The following is a 21,550-nucleotide window of genomic DNA, read 5'->3' as shown; positions in this document are numbered from 1 at the left end:
TTGAAGAGTTATTGATGAGTGATGAGATGGGAGGGGGGGAGAGGAAGGAGGTGTACTATTGTTTGGAAGGGGAATCCCCTTCCATAAAGACTTCAAGTACGAAGTTCTTTTCCAGGGTTACTTCCCTTCGTTGTTTTTTAATGCCACTAGGACCAGCTTGAGAGTCACTGGACCCCTGTTGCTCAAAAAAGTGTTCCAGAGAAGTCTGCATCTGGCATTTCTTTAAAACTTCCCTAAAATGGGACACAACATTGCCATTGTACATATTGTCAACATGGCCTGCAACAGCTTTGTCAGGGTGAAGTTCGTCCATAAATGTTTGTTTGCACGTTTGTCCACATTGTACAAATCTCCTTAATCTTTGATGAAGGCACCTTCCTCCATCTCTCTTCCTCCTCCTCTGAAGCAATTTCCCGAGCTGTGGTCTGTTGCTGTTGCAGATGAAGCTCTTGCAGCTCTGTAGTGGTTAGCTCTTCATCGTGGTTCTCCACCAACTCTTCCACATCCTCGAAACTCACATCCAACCCCATGGAATTCCCCAATGCCACAATACTTTCCACAACTGGCATAGGCTCCTCAGGGTCAGCCCCAAACCCTTCAAAATCCCTCTCTTGTACACATTCTGGCCACAATTTTCTCCAGGCAGAGTTCAAAGTCCTGGAAGTTACTCCCTCCCAAGCCTTACCTATAAGGTTTATGCAATGGAAGATACTGAAGTGATCTTTCCAGAACTCTCTTAGGGTCAATTCAGTGTCTGAGGTCACTTTAAAGCACTTTTGAAACACTGCTTTGGTGTACATTTTTTTGAAATTTGAAATGACCTGCTGGTCCATGGGCTGGAGAAGAGGAGTGGTATTAGGAGGCAAGAACTTCACTTTGATGATATGAAACTCCTGTGCCATTTGCTCTTCCAAGTCTGGAGGATGAGCAGGAGCACTGTCTATTAACAGGAGGCACTTGAGTTCCAATTTATTTTCCAGGAGGTATTTCTTCACACTGGGGCCAAACATGTCATTAAACCAATCAAGGAAAAATGTCCCTCACGACCCATGCCTTACTGTTTGCCTTCCACATCACACACAATTTACTCTTGATGACACATTTTCTTGAACACTTTGGGATTTTCAGAGTGATACACCAGTGATATCCACACTAGCATTACCACATAACATGAGAGTTAGCCTGTGTTTCATAGGTTTGTGTCCTGGCAGTGCCTTTTCCTCCTGAGTAATGTAGGTCTTCTTTGACATTTTCTTCCTAAAGAGGCCTGTTTCGTCACACTTGAACAATTGTTGGGGTTTGAATTTTTCAGCCTCTATGTACCCCTTGAATTCCTGAACATATTTTTCAGCCGCTTTTTTTGTCAGAACTGGCAGCCTCACCATGCCTTATCACACTGTGTATGCCACTATGATTCTTAAATCTCTCAAACCAGCCTTTGCTGGTCTTAAATTCAACAATATCAGCACTAGCTCCAGGCATTTTCTTTACAAGATCTTCATGAAACTGCCTTGCCTTTTCACAAATTGACTGCATAACACTATCTCCTGATAATTGTTTCTCATTGACCCACACCAACAACGAAGTCTCTACATCTTCCAGTATTTGCGATCTCTGTTTTGTAAGCATATTTGCACCTTTCCCAACAACAGCTTCCTTGATTTCCTTTCTCTTGGCCATGATAGAAGCGATGGTTGTATGGGGTTTGTTATACAACCTGGCCAGCTCAGCGACACTCACTCCACTTTCATATTTTGCAATTATGTCTTTCTTGAATTCTATAGTGCTTCTCACCCTCTTTACCAAAGGGCCGGCACTAGAAGCTTTCTTTGGGCCCATGGTGGCTTATTTAGCAGTTGCAAGCACTAGAGAGAATGGAATAATACAAAATATATCATACAAACGTGTGGGATCGTCCTCGCTGGCTGATAACCAATAGAACGCTGGCTGTAAATGGTGCGTCGGGCCGTGCGGACGCGTTCGGAACGAATGACTAATACCAAGTTCAATGACGATCACCGAGCCAATATTTTGACGAAAAAACGTTACACCTAGCTAGTGAGGAGGGGGGGAGGAATACCTCGAGGAAACTACACTTTCCATCTAGCTAGTGAGGATGGGAGGGAGGAATACCTAGAGGAAACTACACTTTCCATCTAGCTAGTGAGGAGGGGGGGAGGAATACCTAGAGGAAACTACACTTTCCATCTAGCTAATGAGGATGGGAGGGAGGAATACCTAGAGGAAACTACACTTTCCATCTAGCTAGTGAGGAGGGGGGAGGAATACCTAGAGGAAACTACACTTTCCATCTAGCTAGTGAGGATGGGAGAGAGGAATACCTAGAGGAAACTACACTTTCCATCTGGCTAGTGAGGATAGGAGAGAGGAATACCTAGAGGAAACTACACTTTCCATCTTGCTAGTGAGGAGGGGGGGAGGAATACCTAAAGAAAACTACACTTTCCATCTAGCTAGTGAGGATGGGAGAGAGGAATACCTAGAGGAAACTACACTTTCCATCTGGCTAGTGAGGATAGGAGAGAGGAATACCTAGAGGAAACTACACTTTCCATCTGGCTAGTGAGGATGGGAGAGAGGAATACCTAGAGGAAACTACACTTTCCATCTAGCTAGTGAGGGGGGGGAAGAATACCTCGAGGAGACTATACTTTCCATCTAGCTAGTGAGGAGGGGGGGAGGAATACCTAGAGGAAACTACACTTTCCATCTAGCTAGTGAGGAGGGGGGGAGGAATACCTAGAGGAAACTACACTTTCCATCTAGCTAGTGAGGATGGGAGGGAGGAATACCTAGAGGAAACTACACTTTCCATCTAGCTAGTGAGGGGGGGGGAAGAATACCTCGAGGAAACTACACTTTCCATCTAGCTAGTGAGGAGAGGGGGAGGAATACCTAGAGGAAACTACACTTTCCATCTAGCTAGTGAGGAGGGGGGGAGGAATACCTAGAGGAAACTACACTTTCCATCTAGCTAGTGAGGAGGGGGGAGGAATACCTAGAGGAAACTACACTTTCCATCTAGCTAGTGAGGAGGGGGGGAGGAATACCTAGAGGAAATAAACTTTCCATCTAGCTAGTGAGGAGGGGGGAGGAATACCTAGAGGAAACTACACTTTCCATCTAGCTAGTGAGGAGGGGGGGAGGAATACCTAGAGGAAACTACACTTTCCATCTAGCTAGTGAGGAGGGGGGGAGGAATACCTCAAGGAAACTACACTTTCCATCTAGCTAGTGAGGGGGGGAGGAATACCTAGAGGAAACTACACTTTCCTTCTAGCTAGTGAGGAGGGGGGAGGAATACCTAGAGGAAACTACACTTTCCATCTAGCTAGTGAGGAGGGGAAGAGGAATACCTCGAGGAAACTACACTTTCCATCTAGCTAGTGAGGAGGGGGGAGGAATACCTAGAGGAAACTACACTTTCCATCTAGCTAGTGAGGCGGGGGGGAGGAATACCTCGAGGAAACTACACTTTCCATCTAGCTAGTGAGGAGGGGGGAGGAATACCTCGAGGAAACTACACTTTCCATCTAGCTAGTGCGGAGGGGGGAGGAATACCTAGAGGAAACTACACTTTCCATCTAGCTAGTGAGGAGGGGGAGAGGAATACCTCGAGGAAACTACACTTTCCATCTAGCTAGTGAGGAGGGGGGAGGAATACCTAGAGGAAACTACACTTTCCATCTAGCTAGTGAGGATGGGAGGGAGGAATACCTAGAGGAAACTACACTTTCCTTCTAGCTAGTGAGGAGGGGGGGAGGAATACCTAGAGGAAACTACACTTTACATCTAGCTAGTGAGGATGGGAGGGAGGAATACCTAGAGGAAACTACACTTTCCATCTAGCTAGTGAAGAGGGGGAGGGAGGAATACCTAGAGGAAACTACACTTTCCATCTAGCTAGTGAGGAGGGGGGAGGAATACCTAGAGGAAACTACACTTTCCATCTAGCTAGTGAGGAGGGGGCAGAGGAATACCTAGAGGAAACTACACTTTCCATCTAGCTAGTGAGGAGGGGGGAGGAATACCTCGAGGAAACTACACTTTCCATCTAGCTAGTGAGGAGGGGGGAGGAATACCTAGAGGAAACTACACTTTCCATCTAGCTAGTGAGGAGGGGGCAGAGGAATACCTAGAGGAAACTACACTTTCCATCTAGCTAGTGAGGAGGGGGGGAGGAATACCTAGAGGAAACTACACTTTCCATCTAGCTAGTGAGGATGGGAGGGAGGAATACCTAGAGGAAACTACACTTTCCATCTAGCTAGTGAGGAGGGGGGGAGGAATACCTAGTGGAAACTACACTTTCCATCTAGCTAGTGAGGAGGGGGAGGAATACCTAGAGGAAACTACACTTTCCATCTAGCTAGTGAGGAGGGGGAGGAATACCTCGAGGAAACTACACTTTCCATCTAGCTAGTGAGGAGGGGGGGAATACCTCGAGAAAACTACACTTTCCATCTAGCTAGTGAGGAGGGGGGGAGGAATACCTCGAGGAAACTACACTTTCCATCTAGCTAGTGTGGAGGGGGGGAGGAATACCTAGAGGAAACTACACTTTCCATCTAGCTAGTGAGGACGGGGGGAGGAATCCCTCGAGGAAACGACACTTTCCATCGAGCTCGTGAGGAGGGGGAGGAATACCTAGAGGAAACTACACTTTCCATCTAGCTAGTGAGGAGGGGGAGGAATACCTAGAGGAAACTACACTTTCCATCTAGCTAGTGAGGAGGGGGAGGAATACCTAGAGGAAACTACACTTTCCATCTAGCTAGTGAGGAGGTGGAGGAATACCTAGAGGAAACTACACTTTCCATCTAGCTAGTGAGGAGGGGTGGGGAGGAATACCTAGAGGAAACTACTTTCCATCTAGCTAGTGAGGAGGGGGGAGGAATACCTAGAAGAAACTACACTTTCCATCTAGCTAATGAGGAGGGGGGGAGGAATACCTAGAGGAAACTACACTTTCCATCTAGCTGATGAGGAGGGGGGGAGGAATACCTCGAGGAAACTACACTTTCCATGTAGCTGGTGAGAAAGGGGTAGAGGAATACCTAAAGGAGACTACACTTTCCATCTAGCTATTGAGGAATACTGAGTATTGGTAGGGAGAAAAGGAAAATATACATAGGGAAGACTTCATTTTGGTATATTATGTAGAGATTGACTTCCTTACAAATACCAGAACAATAATACTGAGAAATCCATTTCATCACCACAGATGCAAAAACGGTCGCTGTATCCCTCGCTCCTGGAAATGTGATGGGGAGTTTGACTGTCCTGGCAGAGAGGATGAAGATGACTGCTACCAGACTCACACCTGTGATGAGTCGCAGTACAAATGTGACAGTATGAAGTAGGTCCAATTTGCACTGAATTAATGTTCCCCCCCCTTCCCCCACAAAAAGTGCCTGTTATATGGTTGTGTTGTCCATGGAGTGAATTGCCTCATTGAGCATACAGTGAATGCATGCTTAATGAGGTAATTCACTCATTGTGAATTTTCTCTTTAAGGAAGCAGTGAGTATAAGAGAAAGAGAGAGATTTACTTTGTTATGGTTTTTTTAACACACAGGCCATCTCCCACCGAGGCAAGGTGACCTGTAAAACAAGAAACTTAAAGCTTTTCTTCTAATATTTAGTAATTTATACAAGAGAAGGGGTTACTAGCTCCTTTCTCCAGGAATTTTAGTTGCCTCTTATGACATGAATGACTTATGGAGGAAGGATTCTTCTGCACTTTTCTTTTGTTATATAAAGAAGGAAATTGTATACAAAATTGATTCTATGCTTTACTGGTAGAGGCAACACAGTAATATTCTTGTCAGTTTTATCTGACAATCTAGAGTATTCAGTTTCTTGAATGATTTCATTTACAGATGCATTCCTGCTCGCTGGAAGTGTGATGGAGAGAATGACTGCACAAATGGCTCAGATGAAAAAGGATGTCCTGAGAGAAACTGCAGTGAGAGTGAATTTCGTTGTGATGATGGCAGGTTTGTACTTTAAAATTTCTTGCAGTTTGACTTGCTGATTGCTACAAGTGAAGGAGTTTTATATATGTATTAGTTTTGTTTGAAATGCTGCACCTGAGGTTGATGTACTCTGCCAGAATTCTCTTGTATCAGATTTGAATTACCTTGTATTTTTTTTTTTTTTTAACACTGGCTGTCTCCCACCAAGGCAGGGTGACCCAAAAAAGAAACACTTTCACCATTATTCAGACTATCACTGTCTTGCCAGGGGTGTGTAGATATGACAGTTTAGATGTCCCTCCAAACAGGAAATACTTTCCACCTCCAGGACTGAAATCTGGCTAACCAGTTTCCCTGAATCCCTTCACAAAATATTACCTTGCTCACACTCCAACAATTCGTCAAGTCCCAAAAACCATTTGTCTCCACTCATATCTTACACTCTCACATGCCTATTTTTTTTTTTTTTCAACGGGTTGGCCATCTCCCACCGAGGCAGGGTGACCCAAAAAGAAAGAAAATCCCCAAAACGAAATTACTTTCATCATCATTCAACACTTTCACCTCACTCACACATAATCACTGTTTTTGCAGAGGTGCTCAGAACACAACAGCTTAGAAGTATATACGTATAAAGATATACAACATATCCCTCCAAACTGTCAATATCCTGAACCCCTCCTTTAGAGTGCAGGCATTGTACTTCCCATTTCCAGGACTCAAGTCCGGCTATATAAAAATAACCGGTTTCCCTGAATCCCTTCACTAAATATTACCCTGCTCATACTCCAACAGCTCGTCAGCTCCCAAATACCATTCGTCTCCATTCACTCCTATCGAACACGCTCACGCATGCTTGCTGGAAGTCCAAGCCCCTTGCCCCCAGAACCTCCTTTACTCCTTCCTTCCAACCTTTTCGAGGACGACCCCTACCCCGCCTTCCTTCCTTTACAGATTTATATGCTCTCCATGTCATTCTACTTTGATCCATTCTCTCTAAATGACCAAACCACCTCAACAACCCCTCTTCAGCCTTGACTAATACTTTTATTAACCCCACACCTTCTCCTAATTTCCACACTCCGAATTTTCTGCATAATATTTGCACCACACATTGCCCTTAGACAGGACATCTCCACTGCCTCCAACCGCCTCCTCGCTGCAGCATTTACAACCCAAGCTTCACACCCATATAAGAATGTTGGTACTACTATACTTTCATACATTCCCTTCTTTGCCTCCATAGATAACGTTTTTTGTCTCCACATATACCTCAACACACCACTCTCCCTTTTTTCCTCATCAATTCTATGATTAACCTCATCCTTCATAAATCCATCCGCCAAGACGTCAACTCCCAAAATATCTGAATACATTCACTTCTTCCATACTCCTCCCCAATTTGATATCCAATTTTTCTTTATCTAACTCATTTGATACCCTCATCACCTTACTCTTTTCTATGCATGTGTATGAGACAGAATAAAAAGCCACCAGCAATCCTACCATCATGTAAAACAATTACAGGCTTCCGTTTTTCACTCACTTGGCAGGACAGTAGTACCTCCCTGGGCGGTTGCTGTCTACCAACCTACTACTACTGATGTATTTTTTTTTTTTAACAAGTCGGCCGTCATATTTTCATAAGTTGAATATAAAAGAGAACTTTGATACCTTCCTGTTACATATCAACAATCTGCTTAATGCTCTATTGATATCTAGGCTTTCTAACTCTTGGCATGTATTAAAAATTAATCATTTATATTTATTTACAGATGTATTGCCAAGAAGTATCACTGTGATGGTCAAACCAACTGTGCAGATGGCAGTGATGAAGCCAAATGTGAAGTAAACTGTGAGAACATGTTCCAGTGTGAGACATCACCACAGTGCATACTTCAGTAAGTCATGTTAACTACCTTAGTAGTGTTCCAGTGTGAGACATCACCGTAGTGCATAATGAAATGTCATCATAAGCTTTTCTTTTTTCTATGTGTGGGTTGCTTGTGTACTGGTGGGAAGTGCCAAACTGTGGTCATAACCTCATATACAAAAGAATACCACTGCTTTGTGATCTCACTCCAAAACTTTTTCTTATTTTCAACAAAATTTGTTAATAACATCTCACCCACCCTCTCATTTGCTGTCTAAAATTTATATTGCTTCACCACTATCTTAACCTCTCTTTTTTTCTCTATATACTCCTCCCTTCTTGCATCACTTCTGCTTTGTAAAAACCTCTCATGTGCACACTTTTTCTCCCTTGCTACTCTCTTTACATCATCATTCCACCAATCACTCTTTTTTCCTCCCACACCCACTTTCCTGTAACCACAAACTTCTGCTGAACACTAACACTATATTCTTAAACTTACCCCATACATCTTCTACCCCATTGCCTGTACTCTCACTAGCCCTTCTGTCCTCCAACAGTTGTTTATATCTTAACCTAACTGCCTCCTCCTCTCTGTACCCCATCTACCTTTTACTCTCACTGTAGCTACAACTAAAAAGTGAGCTGATATATCTGTGGCTCCTCTATAAACATGTACATCCTGAAGTCTACCCAACAGTCTTTTATCTACCAATACGTAGTCCAACAAACTACTGTCATTTCGCCCTACATCATATATTGTATACTTATTTATCCTCTTTTTCTTAAAATATGTGTTACCTATAACCAAACCCTGATTTGTGACTTGATAAAAGCCCACTGTATATATATATACACCCATCCTGCTATCCTTTTTGTTAGTGTGACTTTGTAAATGGCCCAAGTCGGACCGAAATGTTGTCGTAAGCTCCTCTCTTGAAATCTTTATTGAGGAAATATTTCACCAGCCAAGATTCCCAGATGTCGCACTAGTGTCTCATTCTTCAACTTGTCGGTTTTCTAAACCCACATGTATTACAGATGTATGGAATAGGTAGTAGACTGTTTTGAACCTTAAGTAATTTTTGTGTGGAGAATAAGGCTTAGGTAAGGTTAGGTAGGAGAGAGAGGGAGTATTTCCCAGCAAAACTAGGCCTTAAGCAAGAATGTAACATTTTGAGATTTGGTTCATTTAATTACTGATGGTTGATCTACAGGGACTGGGTGTGTGATGATGACCCAGACTGCAGTGATAAGTCAGACGAGCGCAACTGCAGCTCAACCTGTGGGCCAGATTTCACTCGATGTGACAATGGAACTTGCGTGTACAACTCCTGGGTGTGTGATGGTGAGAATGATTGCTCAGATGGCAGCGATGAAAGCAAGGAACTATGTGCCAATTATTCATGTTCTACAGGCAGATTCAGGTGAGATGCTGTATAAGTATACCTAAACCTTAAATAGAGCATTTGGGGATGTTTCCATTTATTGTGAGTATGTGCCACATTATAGAGATCAGAAAAGCAGAAACAGGCCCCACTAAACATACAAGTTGATGATAAAATAATAAAGGCATCAGACATTGAGAGGAACATAAGATTTATAAGGGACAGAGTATTATCACTGGAAGATTGGACAAATGAAATACAGTGGACCCCCGCTTAACGATCACCTCCAAATGCGACCAATTATGTAAGTGTATTTATGTAAGTGCGTTTGTACGTGTATGTTTGGGGGTCTGAAATGGACTAATCTACGTCACAATATTCCTTATGGGAACAAATTCGGTCAGTACTGGCACCTGAACATACTACTGGAATGAAAAAAGTTCGTTAACCGGGGGTCCACTGTACAGTGGAACTTTGGTACTCGAACTTAATTTGTTCCAGAAGGCCGTTCGAGTACCGAACGAATTTTTCCCAACCAATTTTCTTTTTTGTTGGCTGTTATCACTAATCTTCGTAGGCCCCATGGTGATTTATTTATACAAATAATATAAAAAACACCAAAAAATGCAAAGAAACACGAAATAGTTTACAGCGAAGTTCTGGTAGGTCGTGGTTGTTTGGTTGAGTGCCGAGCAATCGGTCGACTACCAAGCAATTTTTTTTTTTACCAAACAAAGTGTTCAAATACCGAATTTTTCGAGTAGGGAGCTGTTCGAGTACTGAGGTTCCACCATAATCAGAAAGTCTTGTATGATACCAGTTAAAAAAAAGTTTTTAAATATTGTACCTTAATTTATTTTTTATTGTTGAATGTCCTAAAATGATTTAGTGCTTTTTAATATTTATTTGTGTTAGTCTAGGGTTTTAAATTTTTATTATATTTTTCTAGGTGCAAAAATGATTTGTGTATCATGGAGAGTCATGTATGTAATGGTGAAGATAATTGTCATGATGGTTCAGATGAAGCTCCTGAGCTCTGTGAGTACTCACACTTTCTTGTACACTACTACATTAGTCAATTGTAAGATAAACCTTCTTTGATGAATAAGACATGTGCAACAGTTGGGTATCTGTTGTATATGTCTTACTCATCAACTTGTCAGTATTTTGTGCTATTTTCATCAAACCATTCTTTGTTCATAAAGAACAGAAAGGTACAATACTGTGACTGGAACAGTGCATAAATAACATGCACATAGGAGAAAGAGACTTAAGACTAGTTAATGGTCCAAGTCGGACTGAAACATTGTCATAAGTTTCTTTCTCCTATACCTGGAGAGGGTTTCGGGGATCAATGCCCCCACAGCCCGGTTGGAGACCAGATACAGGTTATTTGTGTATCATTCTTTGTCCAGTATGGTTCCTTGAATTTTATATTTTAATTGCTGAATATTTTCATTTTTAACACACCAACTGACTCCCACTGAGGTAGGGTGATATTTCCCCTCTTCTCAAAAATGAAGAAATATTCACCATCACTTGCCAGAAGTGCACAAACCTCATGATTCAAATGACCCTGCAGACTTCAGTATCTCCACCTCTCCTTGCGAGTGCATCAACATGACAAGCCAAAAAAAGCCACTTGTCTTTATTCTGTTCTACAGTGCTCACACAATCCTGTTGGATGCTCAAGCCCCTAGCACCCATAACCTCCTTTACCTCATCTTTTTTATTCTTCCTGGGATGACCCCTTCCCCCCCTTTCCACTCCAGGATTATACACACACTTGGTCATACTGTTCTATTCCAACCTTTCTAAACGCTCATATTACCTCAGCAATCCTCCCTCAATTCTGGATTATGCCTTTGGTAACCTCATACTGTCTTCTAATCTCCACACTGAATTCTCAGCACAGTATTCATACAACATGTTGCTCTCAAACATGACATCTTTCTGTCTCCAGCCTCTTCCTTACTGTAATATTAAAGCTCATATTTCACACCATTATAAAACTGTTGGTACTGGTGATGGACTGGGCTGCGGGGTGTTGACCCCTGGAACACCCTCCAGGTATACTACTATGCCCTGGTAAATTCACCTTTCTGCTTGCATAGACAAACTTCTGTCTTTATACTTATGGTTGAACACACCTCATATCTTTTTCCTCCTCATCTGTCCTTCAGTATTCCTCATCTTTCATGGGTTTATCTACTCTCATGTACACTCCCAGATTTTATTTTTTTTTTTAACTGCCATCTCTCACTGAGGTAGGGTAACCCAAAAAAAGAAGAAACACTTTTGCCATTACTTATTCTGTCATTGTCTTGCCAGAGGGGCACTGATGCTACAGTTCAAAACTGCAAATTTCACCACCCCTACTTCAGAGTGCAGGCACTGTACTTTACACCTCCAGGACTCAAGTCCAGCTAACTGGTTTCCCTGAATCCTTTTATACACATTATCTACCCCTTAAATGTTACCACTCCTAGATTTTCAACACATCCATAACACGTCGGCCACCTCCCACCGAGGCAGGGTGACACAGTAAAAGAAAGAAATGCTTTCACCATCATTCATACATAATCACTGTCTATGTAGAGGCACTCAGATACAACAGTTTAGATATCATTCCAAACAGCCAATATCCCAAACTCCTCCACCTCCAGGACTCAGGCCTGGTTAACTGGGTTTTCTGAATCCCTTCACAAAATATTACCCTGCTCACACTCCAACAGCTCGTCAGTTCCCATAAACCATTCGTCTCCATTCACTTCTATCTAACACACTCACACAAGCCTGCATGCTCCCTCCCTTTAATCTAATATGTAATCTTTCATTTCCTAGACTTTTCATTATTTTTGTAACCTTGCTCTTTTGTATGTTCACTTTTAGGTGTGAGTGAATGAAAGTGTATGAGAAATTGAATGTGAGTTAATTATTCTGGTATATATATAGTATTTTCTTATTCTTCTTTCAAGAAACCAGCCGTATCCCACCAAGGCTTCCATATTCATAATTATAAAATAATAACAGTATTTAAAAAATAGATATCTGATAATACTTTCAATGAAATTTTTTTTATCATATTTGAAACTACACATTGTCTACTTATTGTCAGTATGTTACATTTACTGAGAACCAGCCATAATGTCTCATTATATTGCTTAAGTGCTAAAATAGTCATGTTTATGTATACAGTATTTTTGTTCCAACTGCAGTGAATCTTCTTATGGAGTGATGAAGCTTTCTCTTTCTTGTTTCAGGTGAAAAGAAAAGAGGCTGCTTGCAAGGACAGTTTCAGTGCAAAAATGGCCACTGTATTGGGAAGAGTAGTGTGTGTGATGAGTATAATGACTGTGTAGATAACAGTGATGAAGAAAATTGTCCTGTGGGTTGCAGGTATGTATGCATGTTTATGAATGTTATGTACAACTTTCCTTCTATTTGAGTTTACATGTGGGCACTTCTGAGAGTAGACAAACACTTGTATATTAACTTTAGGACATTAGTTAATTTGTCTAAAATAATGGATTTTTGTGAAAATAATTTTAGTGGTAAACACAAAATAGTCCAAAAAAATTTAAATTACTGTCAAATTTGATTAAAAAAACTTAATTTTGATTAAAAGTATGATAATCACTATAATTGTAAATTAAGTGACTAGCTACAATTACTAGAGTAAGAATATATATCAGATTTAACATTTCATGTGATGACGTATCACCTTTAACCCTTTGACTGTTTTGTTCGTGTATATATATGGCTTATGCGCCACTGTTTTGGACGTATTTATATGCGTAAATTCTAGCGGCTTCAAATCAAGCAGGAGAAAGCTGGTAGGCCCACATGTGAGAGAATGGGTCTGTGTGGTCAGTGTGCACCACATAAAAAAAATCCTGCAGCATGCAGTGCATAATGAGAAAAAAAATTGAATGTTTTTTTGGATTAAGACGCCGTCTTTGAGGTGTATTTTTGTATAGTATTTATTGCTGTATTCTCGTTTTCATGGTCTCGTGTGATAAAATGGAAAACATATTACAGAAATAGAGATGATTTTGATTAGTTTCACGATGAAAATGACCTTGAAATTGAGCTCAAAGTAGCAGAAATGTTTGATTTTTACCAATGTTCAAGAGTAAGCAAATCACACCACAATTCCAATACACGTCAACTGGGGAGTCTAATATTCTTTCACTAGTGCACTGATATTATTTATACCATTTTTTCAATAATGCAGTAGTCTGCATAACAGTAAATTTTGTATCTTTTGTATGAATAAAAAATCAAAATAGAAAGCAATAGTAATATAAGAGGGACCCTAGAGATGTGACTAATGAAGAGAGGATATGTTATTTTAGTGCCAAGAGTGTCTACATTATTTATTCTGGTCCCTATTTTGAAATTGGCATCTTTTTTAATTTGCATGAAATTGGCCAAATTGCCAATTTCTGACCACTTTAATGGGTAGTTCAAATCAGTAAATGGGCAGTTTCTTGTACTCAACTGATAGAAAAAATGGAGTTCTAAAGAAATAGCTATGAGTTTGGTCAACTGGAAGAAAGGAATTGGCCAAAAACAAGGCTCAAAGTCGGCGAAATCGCCAATGTGTATATGTTGCCGAGACCGCTAACTTCGCAGGAGCGTAATTCCATGAGTTTTCGACCAAATTTCGTACTTTTGGTGTCATTACCATTAGGAAAAGATTCTCTATCCTTTCATAAGAAAAAATAATTTTTTCCAAAAATTTTGCGACATAGAATGACAGTTTCAGAAAGGGGCTTGCGACAGTCAAAGGGTTAATATATGGCTTTTGAAATATATTTCCCATGTTGACAAATTTTGGGAAATGTATGAATTGTTTGGGCTGTAAAGTTTGGAGAACTAACATTACACTTGCAAAACTTCCTTTACTTCTGGATAGTTTAACAGTTTTAAAATGTTCAGTTTTCTGCTTAAATTTAATGGGAAAAGTGCATCTGCTGTGACCACATTCATAGTTATTTTTCAGTTTTTTAGAGGGTGGCTACAAGCCACCCTCTAAAAAAAGTAAAATAAATACATGGTAAAATAAATGCACAGTACATACACAGGAAAAGGTGTTTACCTGGAGTTTACCTGGAGAGAGTTTCGGGGGTCAACGCCCCCGCGGCCCGGTCTGTGACCAGGCCTCCTGGTGGATCAGAGCCTGATCAACCAGGCTGTTGCTGCTGGCTGCACGCAAACCAACATACGAGCCACAGCCCGGCTGGTCAGGAACCGACTTTAGGTGCTTGTCCAGTGCCAGCTTGAAGACTGCCAGGGGGTCTATTGGTAATCCCTCTTATGTATGCTGGGAGGCAGTTGAACAGTCTCGGGCCCCTGACACTTATTGTATGGTCTCTTAACGTGCTAGTGACACCCCTGCTTTTCATTGGGGGGATGTTGCATCGTCTGCCAAGTCTTTTGCTTTCGTAGTGAGAGATTTTCGTGTGCAAGTTCGGTACTAGTCCCTCTAGGATTTTCCAGGTGTATATAATCATGTATCTCTCCCGCCTGCGTTCTAGGGAATACAGTTTTAGGAACCTCAAGCGCTCCCAGTAATTGAGGTGTTTTATCTCCGTTATGCGCACTGTGAAGGTTCTCTGTACATTTTCTAGGTCAGCAATTTCACCTGCCTTGAAAGGTGCTGTTAGTGTGCAGCAATATTCCAGCCTAGATAGAACAAGTGACCTGAAGAGTGTCATCATGGGCTTGACCTCCCTAGTTTTGAAGGTTCTCATTATCCATCCTGTCATTTTTCTAGCAGATGCGATTGATACAATGTTATGGTCCTTGAAGGTGAGATCCTCCGACATGATCACTCCCAGGTCTTTGACGTTGGTGTTTCGCTCTATTTTGTGGCCAGAATTTGTTTTGTACTTTGATGAAGATTTAATTTCCTCGTGTTTACCATATCTGAGTAATTGAAATTTCTCATCGTTGAACTTCATATTGTTTTCTGCAGTCCACTGAAAGATTTGGTTGATGTCCGCCTGGAGCCTTGCAGTGTCTGCAATGGAAGACACTGTCATGCAGATTCGGGTGTCATCTGCAAAGGAAGACACGGTGCTGTGGCTGACATCCTTGTCTATGTCGGATATGAGGATGAGGAACAAGATGGGAGCGAGTACTGTGCCTTGTGGAGTTAATAAAAGTATTAGTCAGATGGGCAGAAGAGGGGTTGTTGAGGTGGTTTGGTCATTTAGAGAGAATGGATCAAAGTAGAATGACATGGAAAGCATATAAATCTATAGGGGAAGGAAGGCGAGGTAGAGGTCGTCATCGAAAGGGTTGGAGAGAGGGGGTAAAGGAGGTTTTGTGGGCAAGGGGGATTGGACTTCCAGCAAGCGTGCGTGAGCGTGTTAGATAGGAGTGAATGGAGACGAATGGTACTTGGGACCTGACGATCTGTTGGAGTGTGAGCAGGGTAATATTTAGTGAAGGGATTCAGGGAAACCGGTTATTTTCATATAGTCGGACTTGAGTCCTGGAAATGGGAAGTACAATGCCTGCACTTTAAAGGAGGAGTTTGGGATATTGGCAGTTTGGAGGGATATATTGTGTATCTTTATATGTATATGCTTCTAAGCTGTTGTATTCTGAGCACCTCTGCAAAAACAGTGATTATGTGTGAGTGTGGTGAAAGTGTTGAATGATGAAAGCATTTTCTTTTTGGGGATTTTCTTTCTTTATTTGGGTCACCCTGCCTCGGTGGGAGACGGCCGACTTGTTAAAAAAAAAAAAAAAACATACACAGTACATTCACAGTGCATACAGTACATACACAGTACATACACAGTACATTCACAGTGCATACAGTACATACACAGTACATTCACAGTGCATACAGTACATACACAGTATATTCACAGTGCATAGAGTACATACACAGTACATTCCAAGTGCATACAGTACATACACAGTACATACACTGTACATTCACAGTACATTCACAGTACATACAATACATACACAGTACATACAGTACCTGCCTTAAAATATGGCACCATTCACCCTTCCCTTAAGTAGCTGTTGTGCGAAAATGGAGGAAAAGTGGTAAATATAATGAACAATGGCTCACTTGAAAGCCATCAAGAATGTGGAACACCAAAAAGAGGTGCTGAATACGCTGTACTCTCCCATACATTTGTGGCAAGAGTGATGGTGAATATATTTATTTCTCTGGGTCACTGCCATGGTGGGAAATCAATTGTAAAAATATGTGGTATTGAAAATGTATTTACAAATTTAGGTTAAATATATTGAGTGCTGATTTAGATTAGATATATAAAATGCTTGTAGATAGTGGGCTGGTAGACAGCAACCACCCAGGGAGGTACTACCGTCCTGCCAAGTCAGTGTAAAACGGAAACCTGTAATTGTTTTACATGATGGTAGGATTGCTGGTGTCTTTTTTCTGTCTCATAAACATGCAAGATTTCAGGTATGTCTTGCTACTTCTACTTACACTTAGGTCACACTACACATACATGTACAAGCATATATATACACACCCCTCTGGGTTTTCTTCTATTTTCTTCTTATTTATTTCCTCTTATCTCCATGGGGAAGTGGAACAGAATTCTTCCTCCATAAGCCATGCGTGTTGTAAGAGGCGACTAAAATGCCAGGAGCAAGGGGCTAGTAACCCCTTCTTCTGTGTAGATTACTAAATTTAAAAAGAGAAACTTTTGTTTTTCTTTTTGGGCCACCCTGCCACGGTGGGATACAGCCGGTTTGTTGGAAAAAAAAAATATATAAAATGCTGGGTTTTTTTCAGATTTGGAGAATGTTCACAAATTTGTAATGTGAAGAAAGATGGGAACCACACATGCTCATGTGCTCCTGGGTACTCTCTTCACAGCTACTCAGAGAAAAATCAGAAGTCATGTTTTGCTGACGGCAATTTAGCCTACATGGTGCTGGCTAATGATAACCACTTGAGAAAACTTTCGCCTTATAAGCATGGAAATTCTGCTAGCATTCTGACTTTAACTGAGGTAATATTTTCTCACATTTTGTTTGAGTAGTTTTGATTTTATTTTATGGTTGATGTCCCTCACTTTATGCAGTAGAACATGGCAAATGCATGGAACTCATTCAGGCTACAGCATATAATTTCACACAAGAATCTCCAGTATGCTTTGCAAACTGCAGTGATAGCATGTAGTGAATATATAGCACATATACAAAGTTACCAGTAGAAATGGGTCATAACTTAATAACAAAATCAATTATGTTAAGCTAGGTAACATAGAATTTTATTTTTGCAGGAGGACTCCAAGACAATGAGGGTCCAGAGTGTAGATGTGTTATATGGTGAACACCCTCGAGCTTTCTGGACTAATTTGCATGATAACACTTTAGTATCTATGCCAGTACCAGCAACACACGAGCAAGACACCTCACGTGTCCGGAGGGAGACATCGCCCTTGAGTATTGTAGTAAGTTTTGCTGTTTATTGATGCCATACTTGTCTGGTTTTGTTTTAGCAGTTGTAATTTACTAGCTTAAAGTGTCAGTAAATTTATGTATAAATTCTACATTTGTATCAAATGATTTAGATAAGGAAAAATTGGGTATCAGATTGGAGGGAAGGAGTGTGGAAGAAATGAATGTGTTCAGATATTTGGGAGTAGACTTGTAGGCGGATGGGTTTATGAAGGACAAGGTAAGCCATCGTATTGATGAAGGAAAAAAGGTGGGTGGTGCATTGAGGTATCCATGGAGACAAAGAACATTTATCTATGGAGGCAAAGAAGCAAATATATGAAAGTATAATGGTACCAACACTCTTATATGGGTGTGATGCATGGGTTGTGAATGTTGCAGCAAGAAGGAGGCTGGAGGCAGTGAAGATGCCGTATGTGGTGTAAATATTATGCAGAGAATTCGTAGTTTGGAAATTAGGCGGAGATGTGGAGTTATTAAAGTACTGGTGGGATAAAGATAGAAATGTAAAAAACAGGTGGGGATATAGTTTTGGAGTGGTTGGTGCTATTATTTAATAAATGTATGGAAGAGGGTAACATACCTAGGGATTGGCAGGGAGCAAAGGGAACAAAAGAGAGTGCAAAAATTATAGGGGAATAAGTCTGTTGAGTATACCTGGTAAAGTGTATGGTAGAGTTATTACTGGAAGAATTAAAAGTAAGACGGAAAGTAGAATAGCAGATGAACAAGGAGGCTTTAGGAAAGGTAGGGGGTGTGTAGACCAAGTGTTTTGAGTGAAACATATAGGTGAACAGTATTTAGATAAGGCTAAAGAGGTCTTTGTGGCATTTTTGGATTTGGAAAAGGTATATGACAAGGTGGATAGGGGGGAAATGTGGCAGATGTTGCAGGTGTATGGTATAGGAGGTAGGTTACTGAAAGCAGTGAAGAGTTTTTATGAGGATAGTGAGGGTCAGGTTAGAGTATGTAGGAGAGAGGGAGATTATTTCCCAGTAAAAGTAGGCCTTAGACAAGGATGTGTGATGTCACTGTGGTTGTTCAATATATTGTATTTATAGATGGGGTTGTAAGAGAGGTGAATGCGAGGGTCTTGGCAAGAGGTGTGGAGTTAAAAGATGAAGAATCAAACACAAAGTGGGAGTTGTCACAGTTGCTCTTTGCTGATGACACTGTGCTCTTGGGAGATTCTGAAGAGAAGTTGCAGAGGTTGGTGGATGAATTTGGTAGGGTATTTAAAAGAAGAAAATTAAAAGTGAATATAGGAAAGAGTAAGGTTATGAGGATAACAAAAAGATTAGGTGACCAAAGATTGGATATCAGATTGGAGGGAGAGAGTATGGAGGAGGTGAATGTATTCATATTTTGGAGTGGACGTGTCAGCAGATGGGTCTATGAAGGATGAGGTGAATCAAAGAATTGATGAGGGGGAAAAGGGTGAGTGGTGCACTTAGGAGTCTGTGGAGACAAAGAACTCTGTCCATGGAATCAAAGAGGGGAAAGTATGAGAGTATAGTTATACCAACACTCTTGCATGGGTGTGAAGCATGGGTGATGAATGTTGCAACAAGGAGAAGGCTGGAGGAAGTGGAGATGTCATGTCTGAGGACAGTGTGTGGTGTGAATATAATGCAGAGAATTCATAGTTAGGAAATTAAGAGGAGGTGCGGGATTACCAAAACTATTATCCAGAGGGCTGAGGAGGGGTTGTTGAGGTGGTTTGGACATGTAGAGAGAATGGAACAAAACAGAATGACTTCAAGAGTGTATAAATCTGTAGTGGAGGGAAGGTTGACTTCATTGTGTATAAATCTGTAGTGGAGGGAAGGTGGGGGTAGGGATTGGCCTAGGAAAAGTTAGAGGGGGTAAAGAAGGTTTTGTGTGCAAGGAGCTTGGACTTCTAGCAAGCATGTGTGAGCATATTTGATAGGAGTGAGTGGAGACAAATGTTTTTTAGTATTTGATGTGCTGTTGGAGTGTGAGCAAAGTAACATTTATGAAGGGATTCAGGGAAACCGGCAGGCTGGACTTGAGTCCTGGAGATGGGAAGTACAGTGTCTGCACTCTGAAGGAGGGGTGTTAATGTTGCAGTTTTATAACTGTATTGTAAAGCATCCCTCTGGCAAGACAGTGATGGAGTGAATGATGATGAAAAATTTTCTTTTTCGGGCCACCCTGCCTTGGTGGGAATTGGCTGTTGTGTTAATACGTAAATAAATAAAAATTTTGAGATAGCTGAGGAGGGGTTGTTGAGGTGGTTTGGTCATTTAGAGAGGATGGAGCATAATAGCATGGCTTGGACAGTGTATAAATCTGTAGTGGAGGAAAGGAGGGGTAGGGGTCATCATAGGAAAGGATGACATGAGGGGAGGTAAAAGAGGTTTTGTGTGCTAGGGGCTTGGATGTACTGCATTCATGTACAAGTGTGTTAGATAGGAGTGAGGGGAGATGAATGATTTTTGGGACTTGACAAGCTGTTGGAGTATAAGCAGGGTAATATTTTGTGAAGGGATTCAGGGAAACTGGTTAGCCGGATTTGAGTCCTGAAGGTGGGAAGTACACCTTCAAGGAGGGGTTTGGGATATTGCCTTTTATAATTGACATCTAAACTGTCATATCTGGGCACCTTTGCAAAAACAGTGATTATGTATGAATGATGGTGAAAGTGTTTCTTTTTTGGTCACCCTGCCTAGGTGGGAGACAGCCAGCGTGTTAAAACAAAAATTAATTGCTCACTTGAAGCTTTTTCAATCTGACTGAATTGAAAAAGTTCTTGGTTATTGAAACATCCAAATAAAAGTTTGCAAACACTGCAGGTTTCTTTTTATTTTTTTGTCTGACATTATTTTAATCATTTAGTGCTCCATTTGTTCAAGTCAAGTTTATTCTAAGTTGAAATAAGATATATTTTTACTTGAAAGAAATTTACTGGCTGTTTGTATTCATTTATAAATGTATATGAGAATATGAAAGCAACTTAGTAAATGTTTCCTTCTGTAGGTCACCCTGGTTTGTAAAATATAAAATGTGATGAAAAAAGTAACAGCATTGTACTATTGTAAGTGAGAAAATTTCAGGATGAATCATGGAATAATTCCTGTCAAGACACAGTAACATATTTTAACCAGTAGATTAAACAACATCAGAAATTAAGCTAGCTGATACTAATTTCTAAGAAATTAGACCAGTTACTGAAGTACATATACAGACATCTTAGGCTTGCACATTGTATAATAGAACCCATGAGGCTGGTAGGGAGTGAGTCTGGCAAGTGGTAAGTTGAGAGGCAGGGCCAGGAGCTAGGGCTCAACCCCCTGCAACCACATACATGTATATGTGAGTACATGCTAAAAGTATTTATGTTTCTCTAACATTGATAATTTCAGTTGAGAGACTTGAGGAAACCCCTGGGTGTGGCTGTGGACTGGGTGACAGGACTCTTGTATGTGGTTAATGCTGGAGAGTCCACTATCATTGCAGTGACCCAGGATGGCTCCAAGAAAGTCACTCTCATTTCTACAGACTCACAACAAACTCATAGTGTTGTAGTTGACCCACAGTCTGGGTAAGTTGTAGATAAATGATTCAGAGAACCAATGGATTGATAAATCAGACATGTGCAACACTTATGATATCTTTATTGTAGAAACTTTTCACAACACAGTAAATTAGTCAGTCCAACACAAAGAAGAATAGTGAGGATCAGAAGGAATTTGAGGTAATCAGTTCATCAGTCTTGATAAGAATGATTGATGGACTGATTACATCAAATCCATACATAAATAACCTGCACATAGGAGAGAGGAGCTTACAACAATGTT

At 41.0% G+C, this 21,550-nt stretch overlaps 1 protein-coding gene across 1 annotated transcript in view; it reads left to right on the top strand.

Moving 5' to 3' along the window:
• LRP1 (LDL receptor protein 1) overlaps positions 1 to 21,550 on the top strand; it is a 340,609-nt gene that overhangs the window by 258,240 nt on the left and 60,819 nt on the right. The window contains exons 54-62 of the mRNA XM_070103701.1: positions 5,246 to 5,380; positions 5,904 to 6,020; positions 7,775 to 7,900; positions 9,090 to 9,299; positions 10,210 to 10,298; positions 12,524 to 12,659; positions 17,059 to 17,278; positions 17,552 to 17,722; positions 21,116 to 21,294. Coding sequence (XP_069959802.1) covers positions 5,246 to 5,380; positions 5,904 to 6,020; positions 7,775 to 7,900; positions 9,090 to 9,299; positions 10,210 to 10,298; positions 12,524 to 12,659; positions 17,059 to 17,278; positions 17,552 to 17,722; positions 21,116 to 21,294 — 1,383 coding nt within the window. The remainder of the gene's footprint in view (positions 1 to 5,245; positions 5,381 to 5,903; positions 6,021 to 7,774; positions 7,901 to 9,089; positions 9,300 to 10,209; positions 10,299 to 12,523; positions 12,660 to 17,058; positions 17,279 to 17,551; positions 17,723 to 21,115; positions 21,295 to 21,550) is intronic.

This window comes from Cherax quadricarinatus, chromosome 86 (genome assembly GCF_038502225.1).
Source record: "Cherax quadricarinatus isolate ZL_2023a chromosome 86, ASM3850222v1, whole genome shotgun sequence".
In the NCBI taxonomy this organism is placed as follows: domain Eukaryota; kingdom Metazoa; phylum Arthropoda; class Malacostraca; order Decapoda; family Parastacidae; genus Cherax; species Cherax quadricarinatus.
Note: the sequence above shows the minus strand (reverse complement) of the source record. Positions and strands in the feature narration are given on the sequence as shown.